Here is a 15,791-nt window from a genome sequence, read left to right as displayed (position 1 = left end):
GGTTTTTAAAAATTAGTTTCTTCCACACATTAAGAGCCAGCAAATTAAGGCCCATGGACTTAATCTGACCCATGACCTATTTTTGTATAGACGTCAAGAATGGTTCTAGGATTTTTTTTGAAGTAGGTTTTAAAAAGAAGAGGAATATGCAACAAAGCTCTTAAATTTCTCATAAATCCTGAAATAATTACTATCTGGCTCTTTACAGAAGTTTGCTGACCGCTGCTATAGACATTTGAGGGCAAGGATTTTTTTTTTCATTTCACTGTATGTCCAATTTGTAGCACAATCTCTTGCATAAAATAGGCAATGAGATGCTTGTTGGATGAAGGAATGAATTAATGAGTATAACCAGTAATTTTTAAAATATAATTTATGACACAATCAAAACACATCTTTATTTTGCCTCCCAATATGTTCATAAAATGTACTCCATTGGGTTAAATTTTCCTTGACCCTAGATGTAAATTTGGACAGATTGCATGGCTTTTTTGTTCATTTCTTCGAGAACAAGCAGTTCCAGGATCACTCAGAGTAACCAACACAGTCTTGATTCAGTGATCAGGAAATATTGAGTCCAAGATATTTATCAAATTATTCAGGCTTTACTGAGAGATAAGGTCCTTCCTTTTACCCCATGCTAAGACCTGACAGGATTGGCCACCTGCCACTGAAAAAGGAGGCATTCTTTCTCTTCACTTGCCAGCTTCTATTTGGTACTTCACCGGGGGGAAGAAGGAACAGGGGGAGAAGAGGTAAGGGAATGGGTCATTTCTTCCTTGGTAGAATGAATGGTTTCCAACTCTCTGTGTCTCTGGCTCTTCTATGGGTTCTTTAATGATCTCCACCACTAAGGACCTGTCTCCTGTTATTTGGAAGGCCTGAGCTAATGTATTTCTATTCAGGTTGGTAGTTTACAACTCCTTTCTCAGCCCCTAGGAATCCAACAGTTTCCGTTAGATTTTATTATTATTATTATCATTTAGTATTATTATTACTATTATTATTTGGCTGGGGTCCTTCCATCCTGTTAGGTGGCTCCATTGTACAAGGCCCAGCGTGACCCCGCCTTGGCTCTCTCTCTTTCACGGCCTCCATTTTTGCTCTCAGGAAACACTCAAACATACCTTGCCCTAAGAAATTCTGGGAATGCTAGCCAATCCTAACACAATCAATCCTGTCCTCCTGCCAAGGGTCACAGTAGCTTTCTCATGCTGAACTGAAGCCTCTACTGCAGAGAACCCATTTCCAACTGTCTGAGTTATCTGGTAAAATACCCTTTTACTATCATTGAAGTGAAAAAGGTAATACCTCCCTGACCCCAGCACTTCTATGAAAGATGGAGTGGATTCTTAGCCTGGCAACAGATCTCTGCAAAGAAATGTTTTCACAAAATCCGTCCTGTTCTCCTTCACTATCTGACTTTTTTTTTTTCTGGAACCCTACTTTGAAGTGTTTCCTTTGTACAATCTGTATATGATAACCTGGTTTTGGAATTTCCCATCAATTGTAGGGCATCAATTATGTCTTTCTAGAAACTGACTTTTAATATCATGTTACTAAGGATTTTGTTTTTCTAATCAGGTAACGAAAGTTAGACAATCTCTGGAAATATATACAGTTATATTCAAATAGCCTCATTTTCTTTTGATATGTAAAATTTTGAGATAATGACATTAACATTTATTGAGCATTTACCAGGTAGTGCATACTTTAGAGATGTTTTTTTCATATACTTGTAATTCTCACAAAGATAAGCTTTCCTTCTCTTACAGAAAAGCCTCAAAGAAATTAATTGACTTACTCAAGGTAAGTCATAAAATATAGATAAAAGTTGAAGCATAATCCCAGGTCTATCTGATTTTAAAATCCATTATCGCCTGACCAGGCGGTGGCACAGTGGATAGAGCATCGGACTGGGATGCGGAAGGACCCAGGTTCGAGACCTCGGGGTTGCCAGCTTGAGCACAGGCTCATCTGGCTTGAGCAAAAAGCTCACTAGCATGGACCCAAGGGCACTGGCTCGGGCGGGGGGTTACTCGGTCTCCTGAAGGCCCGCAGTCAAGGCATATATGAGAAAACAATCAATGAACAACTAAGGTATCACAACAAAAAAACTGATGATTGATGCTTCTCACCTCTCTCCATTCCTGTCTGTCTGTCCCTATCTATCCCTCTTTCTGACTCTCTCTCTGTCCCTGTAAAAAAAAAAAAAAAAGATTGACATAACACTTATTATTATATACTATCATTGCTATTAACCATTATTATTAATTCCCTGATAAAAATTGTTGATTAACATGATTTGTTGAATGAACTATGCACTAATGATTTTTTAATACTGGAAAAGTGATCATTCATCTGTTCGTCATCCAAACACCATGGAGTATGGTAACTATATGCCTATTTCTGAGTGAAGGGAAAATCCATAGGTCTCATTTAGGTTTTCGAAAGAATTCAAGACTCACAAAAGGTTAAAAACCACAGCTACCAAGAAAATAACAGAGACTTTGGGATCACACTGTATTGTTTTCAAATACTGGCTCCAAACTTAGTAAAGTGCAGGATATATTTCCTCTCTGATTCTCAGTTTCCTTATTTGTAAAATGAGGATAACAATAATCAAGTCAAGAGTGATTGTGAGGATTAAATGAAATTTTTTACATTAAATGCATGGCACAGAGTGGGCACTCAAAAAATGTTAATCCCCTTCCTCCTGCCACAACATATAAAACACAGTGCATTTAAACTGCAGGAAGATGAAGTATTTGTAATGAAACATTACAAATGATAGATATGTATCCTTCAAAGATATTCTTCCTCAAGTTTAAACCCCAACCAGAAACTCAGACATAGATAGCAAGACTGATACTAAATTTCCACAAAAAAAATTAAAAATAAAAGTATTCAGTTTGTGCCTAAAAAAAAAAGGGTTCCCAAACCTAAGAACATAAATATGCATACATTCTCTTTGGAAAGATGGCATTATTTAAATACTATTATAGGCCTTGGCTGGTTGGCTCAGTGGTAGAGCATCTGCCCAGTGTGTGGAAGTCCTGGGTTTGATTCTCGGCCAGAGCACACAGGAGAAGCACCCATCTGCTTCTCCACCCTTCCCCCTCTCCTTTCTCTCTCTCTCTTCTCCTCCCACAGACAAGGTTACATTGGTGCAAAGTTGGCCTGGGCACTGAGGACGGCTCCATGACCTTAACCTCAGGCACTAGAATGGCTCTGGCCACAAAGGAGCAATGCCCCAGATGGGCAGAGCATTACCCCCAGGTGGATCCTACATGTGTGAGTCTGTCTGACTGCCTCCCAGCTTCTAACTTCGTAAAAATACAAAATAAATAAATAAATAAATATTAAGTACCTGGTATGTTTGGTTTCAAGTCTAAGCATATATTACTATAAGACCCAGGATGAAAAACCTCTTTAACTAAGGAAGAGATCTGATCTTCTTAAATAACATGTGAAGACACTTTTACAGAGAAAGCTTTTGCTAATCCCCCAGAAGCATGAAGAAGCCACGAAGGGGTTAAAGTGGACGGCTTATTCAAACTTTGCTTCTCAGCTTCTCTCTCATCTCCGCCCTCTCCGGCTCCACACACCGCTAAGGCAGAGGAGAGCTGAATCACTCACACTACCTTTCCTGCATAATCTAAACTCTTGCCAGTGGAAGGAAAACTGGGGACTTTTTTCAGGCTGCTTTCATTCAAAAGGGTATATTCACATCCAACAATCATTTCTCTTGGCTCTTTGGAGTTTATAAGGAGCAAGGCAACTGAAACTGCACTTGAAAGCTGTAAGTGGCAAAAAGCATTTTAAGTAACTAATAGAAGGTGTTTTTCTGTTTTGCGCTGGAAAGGTCTGATTCTTTAGGAAGATGAAAGAGAAAGCATATTTTGCACGAACATAGTCCTGCATCCTGCTTCTCTGGCAAAACAAGTCTTACATTCTGTTTTCCAGCTATTCCAGAGATGTTCCCGAACAAGTCGCCTGTCAGTGCAAGCTTCCAAAGGGAGATTTAAAGAGCCAATCCATTCATTCCACAAGCCATGAAAGGTAAGAGAGACTTGAAAATATTATGATGTTATTCATGGTGAAGTGAGTGGCATTGTTTTATTTATCAGCAGGTGTGACAAACAGGCACCATCTGCTGCAGAAAATACAGCAACTCCCTCTTGAGAAATCCTACTACTTAATGGCTCCAGCCACTGAAGAAGAAGCACTTACCACTGGAATTGTTTTTTCATAAGCTGATGTGGAACTAGATACTCTAACAGCTCCTTCCTCCCTTAATTTTCTGCCCTTACACTGGGCAGATAAATACAAACTGAATGCGTTAACTCCTGAAAGCTTTTGCAATTAACAGTTTTAACTTTCTCTTCTGAATTGTTCCACTGATCATTTTCCTTATCTATTTGGTGAGATTTCAACTCTGGAAGTATATGGGCAGGTGATATGCACAAAAATGTAAAATTACCAGTGTATTTTTCTCAGAATAGTATCATGTTAAAAAGCAAAAATGACTACTAGTAGCTCCTTAAGGACCAAACAGGTTGCAGGTAACATTTATCTTTATATCGTCAGCACTTGGCAGAGTGTCTGGTACTTGGTTGGTACTCCATAGTTTGCTGAAAAAATTCCAATCTACGTTTCAAGATTCAAGCAGAACTTTATTGCTCTTCTTAGAAACAAGAGCACCTGAGGAATCCATCTCAGGGTTGATGGATGGAGAAAGCTCCACATTGCCTTCTTATTTTAAGGAGAGAAATTCATAATCTGGATGTCTATTTTGCTTCTGTGTGGCTATATATACTGTGGTGATATCAAACATTACCGAAGAAGACATTTCAATGGTGGTACCCAAAACACCAGAAGTTATTTGGTTGTTGTTGTTGCTGTTGTTTATTACCAAGGGTTTCACTTACCAAGTTAATTGCAAAAACAAACAAACAAAAACATTCCATCAGAAAACCAAAGGTATATTCACATTGCTTCTGGGTATTTTGATTTATATTAGAAATGAAGTAAACCAGATGTTCAGGCTAATGTTGGACATTGGCTAATTATTAAATTAATCTCTTTCATTTGACCATTACCCACAACTTCCCTCCATTTTTCTTTCTTCCTCCCTTCTTTCTCAATGTTTTTCTACTTCCCTATCTTCATCTCTATCTTTTAATCACTCATTTCCTCCTGCTTCTTATCCAATTCCTAAAACCCTAATCATTTTACTCATTTCTCACGTTTCTTTCCTTCCCTCTTTCCCACTTCCCTCTATTTTTCTTTCTTTCTTACTTCCCTACTCCTTTTCAATAATCCCTTTTACAAAAACTAGTCTAATTCTTACTTTATGAATTTTCTAAAACAGACTTCAGGATACTAAAATTCTAATAGGCTATTTCCATAAAAATCAGATCCTTCAGAATTAATAGAATATCTATTTCTTTTGAAATCACATGGTTTGTTTTATTTCCAAATAGTGCAGAGCTTTTAATAGAGCAATCACATTATCTGCACAACTCATTCATTAGTCAACAAAGAGAATTATAAGAATCCTGTTTTGAAAGCTTTTAGGAAAAGTTGTGACAGATATAGGACCAGAGTAGCAAATAAGATTCCCCAATACCTAACGTTTTGTTTACTCATGTCAAAATCCTTAATGGATTCAAGGAATTAAATCAATAGACCTGTCTGAATTGATCAGGGTGTTTGGTGTCATGCAGACTATGAAGGTTTTAAGAAATATATGAATAGTTTTCCAAACTCTCAGATGAAATGTTTAAAGAAACTGACAACTGTATGTGAGACTGTACAGCTTCTCCAAGCTTCTAATTCTAATAAATATTTAGAACTAACAAAGATTCACAGTTGATTACGTAAGAAACATAAAATGCATTATCAACTGTTACTGAAAAGAATCTATAGACACAATTGAAATTTCTAAAAATTTAAGGCTGTAGACCCATCCTATGTAGTGTTTCTTTAAAATCATGTAACTGAATTAGTAATTCAGGAACAAATTTTCTAACAAAGTGGTTATTCCTTAATTCCAGGTTATAATCAGGAATTCAATCTCCTTTACACAACAAGGGATAGGGTAGTGGGTGAGTGGAATAAAAAGGAAAGGCAGTTTTAGGCTCTTCCCCAAGCTATATTCAATCAGAACACAGATAAGACTGTGCTTCTCTTCAAATTGTCAGTGCTAAGTGCATTTTTTCAGTTATATCCATGAATTTAGTCAACAATTATTGAGAATCTACTGCAAGCATGGTTGTATGAGGATAAAAATGTTGAAAAAGATCCTGAAAGAGTTTATAAATTATAAATTAGGGGAAAACACATTAAATAGATATTTACAATATTAGGGAAATGTAACTTCTCTAGGAAAGATACAAAGCATATGAGAATTAGGATTTGGATGGGAAATTAAGGTCAGTTTCATGAGCTGAGCCATGAAGAATTGTAACATTTCCCCAACCAGAGATGAGTAGATGGAAGGAATTGGTCAAACAAAACCATAGAGGCAAGGAAGTAGGTAACAGTGACCATTACAGTTTGATTGGAAACGAGAGTAGTGGAAGGAATTAAGGTTGATCAGGACCAGAACACTGACAGCCTTGAATGCCAAGCTAAGAAGAATAAAGTCCAAAGGCAATAAGGAACTTAAAAGGCAGTCTGTGGGCTTCCAAAGCCTTATTCTATTTTCAACTCTTAGAATAATTATAAATAAAAAGAACAAATCAAAGATAACATATAGCTTGACACTTCTTTTTTATAAAGTTCAAAATAATACTAAACAATGTATTGTTTAGGCATAAGTGCGTGTGTGTGTGTGTGTGTGTGTGTGTAAATGACAGCAAGGTAATGATTAACAAAATTTAGAGCATTCATTATTTCTGAGGAGAAGGGGGTAGTAAGATGAGATGGCAGGCAGATAGGTAGATGTCATGTAAATTATTAATTATTCTAAATCATAATGTTAGTAGGTGTTGGTTCACAGATGTTTGGCCATGGGTATTATTAAGTACACAAAAAAAGGCCGTGGATGCACCCATGATAGCATTGAGCCATTAAATAAGGAATATAACATCCAAATCTGTATATTTGAGATCCAAAGGAAACTAGTGATCCTATAATACTATAGAGGTTTCTCCCAATAGGCTTGCACTAGCAGTGTTTATTTTCCTTCCACTTCTCTTCTAGATGTAGGGTAAAAAAGTGATTTATGAACTACGTGGGTGAAAAATCCATTAAGATTGTATCTTTCAGCCAGCACCACTTTTAAGTAAAGGAGCTGCAAGAAGAGTTGGTGCGGAAGGAGGCTGCTTGGACAGAAAAAAATATATATGAAGCACATTTAATAAAGAGCAGGACAGCTGAGATTAAAAACAAAAACAAAAACAACCTCCCGGCCTTGGTCAGTTGGCTTAGTGATAGAGCGTAGGCCTGACATGTGGAAGTCCCAGGTTCAATTCCCGGTCAGGGCACACAGGAGAAGCACCCATCTGCTTCTCCACCCTTCCCCCTCTCCTTCCTCTCTATCTCTCTCTTCCCTTCCCACAGCCAAGGCTCCATTGGAGCAAAGTTGGCCCAGGCGCTGAGGATGGCTCCATGGCCTCAGTCTCAGGCACTAGAATGGCTCTGGTTGCAACAGAGTAATGCCCAAGATGAGCAAAGCATCGCCCCCTGGTGGGCACGCTGGGTGGGTCCCAGTTGGGTGCATGTGGGAGTCTGTCTGACTGTCTCCCTGCTTCTAACTTCAGAAAAATAATATTTTTTAAAAAGGAAAAAATATCCTCTTTCTGGGCTGCCTAGGACTATCAGAATCCTAAATCTGAACTCGGATAGTCTCTAAGTGGGTAGCTTTTCACAAACATAGATTTCAGGGTTCTATCCCATGAGATTCTGATCTAAGAAGCAACGGAAAGGGTCTAGAAATCTGCATTTGTGATAAATATCTTCCAGGTGATTTTGATGAAGAGACTTCTGCACACTGAGAAACATTACCTCAAAGTTCAAAAACACTAGAGCCTCAGGGTGATTACTCTGCGAACTCATTTTCTGGGGCTGCCATAAACAAAGTGCCATAAACCCGGTGGGCTAAAAACAACAGAAATTTATTCTTTTAGGTCTTTAGGCTAGAAGTCTGAAATCAAGGCATTAGTAGGGTCACACTCTCTCCTTAGTCTGTAAAGTAAAATCCTTCTTTGGCTCTTCCAGTTTCTGGCATTTTCTGACAATCTTTGGCATGCTTGGGCTTGTAGATACATTGCTCCCATCTCTCTCTACCCTTGTCTTTTCTCTGTATGTCTCTGTCTCCTCTTCTTATAATGACACAAGTCACACTGAATTAGGACCAACCTAAGGATTGCACTTTAACTTTATTATATCTGCAAAGTCCCTATTTCCAAATGAGGTAACATTCACAGGTACTGGGTGTTAAGACTTCAACTTATTTTGGGTAGGACACAATTGAATCCATAAGAGTTTTTGAAATAGTTTTTTTTTAAAGTAAGACCCCCAAAAAACCTATTAGACAGATAAGCTATGTTCTTTAGCTGGGCTATCTAGATAAAAAGAGCAATAGTTAACTCTCAACGTTCAGTGTGCAAAGAACCCCTGAAATACTTGTGCTTAGAATGCTTATTTCTGAGCCTTGATCCAAGATATTAGAATTCAGTAGGCCTGGGAAGGGGTCTAGGAATATACATTTTAAATGATGAAGGAGGTCCATGCATCACACTCTTGAGAGAAAATTGGATTTGAGAGAACAGGCAAGGTCAAGAACCAAGTGATTTACAGAGAAGGAGCTATCACTTGCAGACCCTGAAGTCTGTGTTTTTTAATAAACTACTCAGGTGTACCACTGCTTTTGGGGCATGGTACTTCTAGGAAACTAAAAGATACTTACTGTGGACAAGAGTGTGGTGGTTACCAGGGGTGGGGGGAGGGAAGACGCAGGAGGCAGAGAGGGTGGGGGAAAGGAGGACCCAGGAGGGAGGGAGGGAGAGAGTTAGGGGAAGGGGGAGGGGCACAGAGAAAACTAGATAGAGGGTGACGGAGGACAATCTGACTCTGGGCGAGGGGTATGTAACATAATTTAATGACAAGATAACCTAGACATGTTTTCTTTGAATATATGTACCCTGATTTATTAATGTCATTCCATTAACATTAATAAAATTTTATTTTAAAAAATTAATAAACAGGAAAAGAAAGGGCAAAAAAAAAAGATACTGTGATTGTCTTTTCCATTTGTAAGTGAATCAAAAATCAAAGTAGATAAACATTTAAGTATTGCAAAAATGTCATCTAGACCATTGTTCCAAAAACAGTAAAGAGATCCAGTCTTTTTGCTCTTGTTTTGTATGAACCAAGTGGTTCTGCATGGATGGAAGGGATAGTGGGTAGGTAGACTAAGAATCATTCAGTTTACAGAAAGTGGGCATGTGAATATAGACTTTAAGCTAAAGTGCTTCCAGCCTAGGGGCAAAGTTCAAGATCATAGGAATAGTAATGTGATTGTTGGAGCTATTTCTGTTAACTCTCCTTAAGTACGTTATCAAGTGACAGAACTGGGCTACCTTGTCAGCTCTCTGCTACTATTGCACTTTAGAAGTTTGACAGGTAATGGTGGTTTATATTGTTTATTTTACTCATACATATTCAAAATTCATGTTTAACATGGCAAGCTAGCCTGACCAGGCAGTAGCACAGTGGATACAGCTTTGTACTGGGATGAGAAAGACCCAGGTTCAAAGCCTCAAGGTTGCCGGCTTGAGCACAAACTCACCAGCTTGAGTGCGGGGTCACTGGCTTGAGCATGGGATCATAGACATGACCCCATGGTCACTGGCTTGAGCCCAAGGTCACTGGCTTGAGCAAGGGGTCAGTTGCCCTGCTATAGAACCCCCTTCTCCCCATCAGGGCACATATGAGAAAGTAATCGATGAATAACTAATGTGCTGAGAGAAGTAGAACATAAAAATAAAATTAGGGGAAGCTTGCATTCCTTAAAATTCTATAATTTGTTCAAGTGACCCATGACACTGGGACCTGGAGTTTGAAAATGAATCCTTATAAAATGAAGTGGTTACCAGGGGGAGGGGATGGGGAAAGGGAGTTCAAAGGACAAATATACAATGACAGAAAATGATTTGACTTTGCGTGATAGGTATACAACATAATCAACAAGTCAAATGGTATAGAAATGTTTACCTGAGCCTGACCAGGCAGTGGCGCAGTGGATAGAGCATAGGACTGGGATGCGGAGGACTCAGGTTCGAGATCCCAGGGTTGCCAGCTTGAGCGGGGGCTCATCTGGCTTGAGTAAAAGCTCACCAGCTTGGACCCAAGGTCGCTGGCTCGAGCAAGGTGTTACTCGGTCTGCTGAAGGCCTGTGGTCAAGGCACATATGAGAAAGCAATCAATGAATAACTAAGGTATCAAAACAAAAAACTGATGATTGATGCTTCTCATCTCTCTCCGTTTCTGTCTATCTGTCCCTATCTATCCCTCTCTCTGACTCTATCTCTGTCCCTGTATAAAAAATAAAAATAAAAAAGAAATGTTTACCTGAAACCTATGTACTCATTGATCAATGTCACCCTGTTAAATTTAGTTTTCAAAAAAAATTTTTAATTAGCTCATGGCTTAAACTAGAGACATAGTTCTCAGTCCTGACTGTACTGCAGAGTCATTTGGGGAGCTTTAAAAAAATACTACTACTTGGGCCCTAACCCAGACCAATAAAATCTGAATTTCTAGAGTGGTGTCCAGGCCCCTACTGTGGAGATAATGATTTGGAACATCTAGATTATGATTTTGAATATCTAGGGCAGTGTCTTATTTTAATAAAGACCTCAGGTAAATTTGATGATCAGTTAGTTTGGAAAACACGGTTTTAATCTAGCTTAGTTATTAGCTGCTGTTCAATAATATCAATTTTTCTTTAACCTTTTAATAGTTATTTACCAAACAGTAAAAAAACATTCAAAATGATAAAAAAAAAAACACCTCAAAGTATCATTTTAAAACTAATTTGGCCATAGCAAACCATTTTGCAAAATGTTGTTGTGAGTCGGGGGCTCAGAGAGAGAGATCAGCAGACGGAATCATCAAGGACTAGCAAAGGACCACCGCTCACTCAGGCAAATGGCCCCGAGTCCGCACTGTGTCCTAATTTTATTAACAAGACTTCAAAAAGCTTGTTTACTGAGAAATTGGCATAACATCAAGTGTAACTTTTACGTAAAGATACATGGAGTGCTCCTGCAAGATAGCTTAGTAACAACATAATATCAGAAGGCATTAATTGCTATTGCTTCTATGGATCCTATAACATTCCTCTCCTTATCTTAAGGGATAACCTTGGAAAGTACAGAAATCTTATGAGAATGTTTTACTGAGAAAAGCCCAGCAACTGCCTTCAGTCACAGACCTGTTTCAGTGACCCGCCTTCAAGTCACAAAACAATTCTCTTGGCAAAACATTCTTTTCTTGTTGGCTGTGTTCCCATCCAAGGCCATGCAGTGGGTTATTCCACTACAAGCTTAGTTATTAGCTGCTGTTCAATAATATCAATTTTTCTTTAACCTTTTAATAGTTATTTACCAAACAGTAAAAAAAACATTCAAAATGATAAAAAAAAACCAAACAAACCTCAAAGTATCATTTTAAAACTAATTTGGCCATAGCAAACCATTTTGCAATATATCAGTAAAATTTTACTTCAAAATAAAATCATCTGTTTTTCTTAGATATCTGAGTCTTCTATTTTTTTTTTCAGGAAAATAATTTTGTTGAAGAATCTGAAGAGTCAAATCTTCTGATCCTAAACGTACTGCTATAAGGACCTTGGAGACTTCCTCCATCTGGGAATTACCAGGTCTGACACTTTTCCTCCAGCCTACAGTGAAGGATGTCAACACAACTTAGAATTCTAACTCATCCTCTAAACTTATACCCCTCAAGCTGTGGCAACTGGGCAGGAGCCTTATAAACTCCATCCTTAGGTGAGATTCAGTAAGATAAGAAGGGTAAGAACTCAGATATACTATGCCTGAAATATTCAAAAGCCTTTAGAAAGTCTACTCATAGAAAAACCCAATGAAATCTACCTAATCAGTGCATGCATTTATCAGTGGTAGTCAACCTGGTCCCTACCGCCCACTAGTGGACGTTCCAGCTTTCATGGTGGGTGGTAGTGGAGCAACCAAAGTATAAATAAAAAGATAGATTTAACTATAGTAAGTTGTTTTATAAAGATTTATTCTGCCAAACTTAGTGAAAATCCAACATAAAGTACTTGGTAAGTAAGTATTATGTGCTTTAACTTGCTGTAACTCTGATTTATAAATTTTATAAAGTAAAGTTACTTCCTTACTTTATAAATCACCATTACTGTGGAACTGGTGGGCGGCTAGAAAATTTTACTACTAACAGAGATACAAAAGTGAGTGGTAGGTAAAAAAAAGTTTGACTACCCCTGCTTTAGATGAACTGTGGGTAAAACAGGGCCCTTTCTCCTACTAAAACAGAGTAGAAGTTTGATTTTTAACACTCTGGAAGATTCTTGACCCCATACCAGTATTATAAAGTAATTTCACATTTTTATTTTAATCAGTATAAGAGTAGGACTGTAGAAATTGATAGATAGATAGATAGATAGATAGATAGATAGATAGATAGATATAGATAGATAGATAGATAGATAGATAGATAGATAGATAGATAGATAGATAGATAGACAGATAGATATTTTTAAGTGGTTAAAAAGTTCCAGTAAAACCTATTTGGGAGGCAGTGTTGTGCTAAAGGACAGAGAGAGTGTGGCAATTGCCAAATTAGAATGTCACCATTTTCTTGCTTGTGCACTACTGACTTGGTTCTGGTCATGATTGTTTTGTAGGAGACTGTTAGAAAACCTCTAAAATATTCAGACAGTCTAAGTGACTGCGGAATGCCTCAGGGGCAATAGAAATCAAATAGAAAAAGTACCTACTCAAGTCTTGAAAGGTATGACGGAGGCACATTTCAATTACCATGGAACTCTCGCTGGGCGGACCCATTTTCCCACCCTGGCAACAGAGATTAACACCACTTTAGATAAGTATTCCAACCTGTACATATATGTGGGCTTATTCCTGAGCCTTCTGGCCATTCTCCTCCTCCTGCTCTTCATAATGCTCCTTCGGCTCAAACATGTCATCTCACCCATTGACTCCGAGAGCACAGAAAGTGTTCCTGAATTTACAGATATAGAGATGCAGAATCGAATCCCCACTTATTAAAGCCAAGATGAAGATGACTTTTAATGGCTCTCAATAAATCCTTGTATGTTGATGTCTGAAAGCTTACTTTGTTGCGCAAAGCTTCCCATGTAGGGAATCAACAAGTTGTTCATTTAATAAAAAATTGTTCATGTTTTTTTTTTGTGTTATTCTTTATCTTGACTGTTTTTGGGATAATTAAGAGATTTAATATTCATTCTTTACTAGGAATATAAAAAATGGCAGCTGGTGGGAGGGAAGGTTTCCATGGTAACCAAAGACAGCCAGGGCCTTGAGCAAAACTCAGACCACAAAAAGGCATATGCAGCTATTGTAAAAAAAAAAAAAAAAAAAAAAAAAAAAGAAAAGAAAAGAAAAAGAAAAAACACAGAGTAACCTGGAAGCTCCAACAACAAGAAAAATTTGCCTTCAAAAGGGCTGATTGTCCAAAGAGGGTACCCCCCCAAAAAGGACAAGTTTTAATTTAGCACTTGGACCCTAAAGAATCACTTCTGCTGGTGTGTAGCCAAATCATGCCAGAAGTTAATGGAAGGGTCCATGAACCCCTTCCAAAAGGAGCAGTAATTTTTATCATCTAAGGCTATTGGGTTTGAACCAAATGAAAGAAAAGATTTAAAGAAACTGTTTCAGTCAGTTTAAAGTGAAAGATTGCAGAAAGAACTTTCCAGCCAACAAACTCATAGAAAGGAAAAATGTGCATTTTATATCAGTGTTATAACTATGACTGGACTTTTAAAAACTCAGATAATGACAGATGTATTACAAAACTCTGGAACAATGAGCTTCCCCAAACCAAAGGAAAAATGTGCTTATAACAATGAACCTTACATTATGCAAGCAGTTCTTTGACTCTTTGTTCCTCCCTATTACACTCTAGTATTGAGTTGCAGACAAATGTAACTTTTGTTTAAAAGTGGCCTTAGCAAAGAAAACTCAACTGTACTTTGAAGCAGAAAGGAAATAATACCTATTAATAGTTAAACGATTGTGGCTTTGTACAAAACATTCAAGCCTCTGGGTGCCAGTTTTCTTTTGTTGTTGTTGTTCCCTGAAAAATGATCAGAGAGCTATTCAGTCATCCCTAAACTACTTTTAGATCTGACTATAAGAAAAACAAAGAGAGACAAAGGAGGAAAGGACTGAACAACACCTTCCAACAAATCTTTACTGAGATCAATGTCCTCAAATTCACATTTGTCTTTCCCAGAAAATGTTCCTTCCTTCCTGATCCATGCAAAAGGATGAAGTGTTTTACTTATTACCTATAAGAAAAATATATATTTTTTGAAAAATATATATTTTGAATTGAAAAATTCCATTTTCATAAGTAGTCTTAGTATGCCAGTAGTAGAAAAAGATATTTTTAAATTAATGTTCTAAAGGGGAACCAAAGGAGATGAGTACTGTTTACAAATTAGAAATTAGAAGGCTGGTCATATTTTTGCCACCAAAGAACTAATACGCTTGTGTTAAATTCTACCTACTTAAAAAAAAATCCGCTTCTCTCTTGCACCAAAAAGGTGGTTATTAAATTTCACAGGATACTTACTCCCTGGGGAACTGCAGTGCTGGTGAGAGAGAAATGGAATGGAGGTTAAGTTAATGTCACCTTCACCAGACACACAGCTCTCTCTAGTCTGTTACCAATTTAGATGGGCCTCTTTACCCTGCTCTAAATCTATATTGGTGGTGAAATTCCCAAGTGCTTTCTACTTTTATACACAGCCATTTTCCAATACTCCACTCTCCAAGGGGCTGCAAGTGTAAAATCCCCACATGCAGAGCCAAACTTAGCATTAAGGCTGACTCTGACATACCCCTTACAACAGTACACTGTTAAGAGATGGCAGCTGCATTCTGCACCATTCAGAATAGATCAGCAAGAAGGCTAAGGCAGATAGGGCACAAACTTCCCTTTTGGCATAATATTTTCTTAAATGAAAAGTGAAGCTTAAATTATTACATTTGGTGGTTTTAAGTTGTGCCTTTTATTTAACACCCAGACTCCATATACCCTTTAAGATTTTAGTTCTCGGCAGCCATACCTGGACTTCCTCACGGCTGGCAATATACCCCAGAACTCCTTAAGGACACATATCTCCCCTCTCCCTTTTGTGTTCACAGTATTTGAATACATTTTACAGCTAAAAGGTCAGAGGCTGGATAAATGAAGAAACTGATTACACTTCCAACAGCAGTGAATAGCAAGATGCCTGATGCCTTGTGGCTGAACCTAATGAACAGACAGACTGCAGATTTATTCACTGCTCACCTACTTCCCCAACCCAAATTTCAGGAGTTTAAAACTGCTCTTTAATCATGGACTTGGATGAAGATTCCTAATTTATCAGTAGGTTTCTCACCTGGAAAACAACCACCTTCTTTCATCACAACTGCCCCAAGGGATCCAGATCTTCACTGAGCATTAACCAAAACACACGGCACAGATTGCAGATTACACTAAAATAATCATTTAACTACTCACAGTTTCCA

General features: G+C 37.9%; 1 protein-coding gene across 3 annotated transcripts; it reads left to right on the top strand.

Moving 5' to 3' along the window:
• Positions 1–714: 714 nt before the first annotated feature.
• SERTM2 (serine rich and transmembrane domain containing 2) lies at positions 715–13,350 on the top strand. Of its 3 annotated transcripts, none has more exons than XM_066249872.1 (4): positions 715–755; positions 3,967–4,062; positions 11,795–12,020; positions 12,917–13,350. In XM_066249872.1, exon 4 carries the CDS (start codon positions 13,026–13,028, stop codon positions 13,296–13,298), a length of 273 nt encoding a protein of 90 aa, XP_066105969.1. In that variant the 5' UTR covers positions 715–755; positions 3,967–4,062; positions 11,795–12,020; positions 12,917–13,025; the 3' UTR covers positions 13,299–13,350. The 3 variants fall into 3 exon arrangements, with proteins under 3 accessions (XP_066105969.1, XP_066105970.1, XP_066105968.1); XM_066249873.1 differs by lacking the exon at positions 715–755 and adding an exon at positions 3,641–3,802 and having other exon boundaries at positions 11,795–11,893; XM_066249871.1 differs by lacking the exon at positions 715–755 and adding an exon at positions 3,641–3,802.
• Positions 13,351–15,791: the final 2,441 nt, after the last annotated feature.

This window comes from Saccopteryx bilineata, chromosome X (genome assembly GCF_036850765.1).
Source record: "Saccopteryx bilineata isolate mSacBil1 chromosome X, mSacBil1_pri_phased_curated, whole genome shotgun sequence".
NCBI classification, from domain to species: domain Eukaryota; kingdom Metazoa; phylum Chordata; class Mammalia; order Chiroptera; family Emballonuridae; genus Saccopteryx; species Saccopteryx bilineata.
The sequence above is the reverse complement of the archived record's forward strand: the minus strand, read 5'-3'. Positions and strand labels throughout refer to the sequence as shown.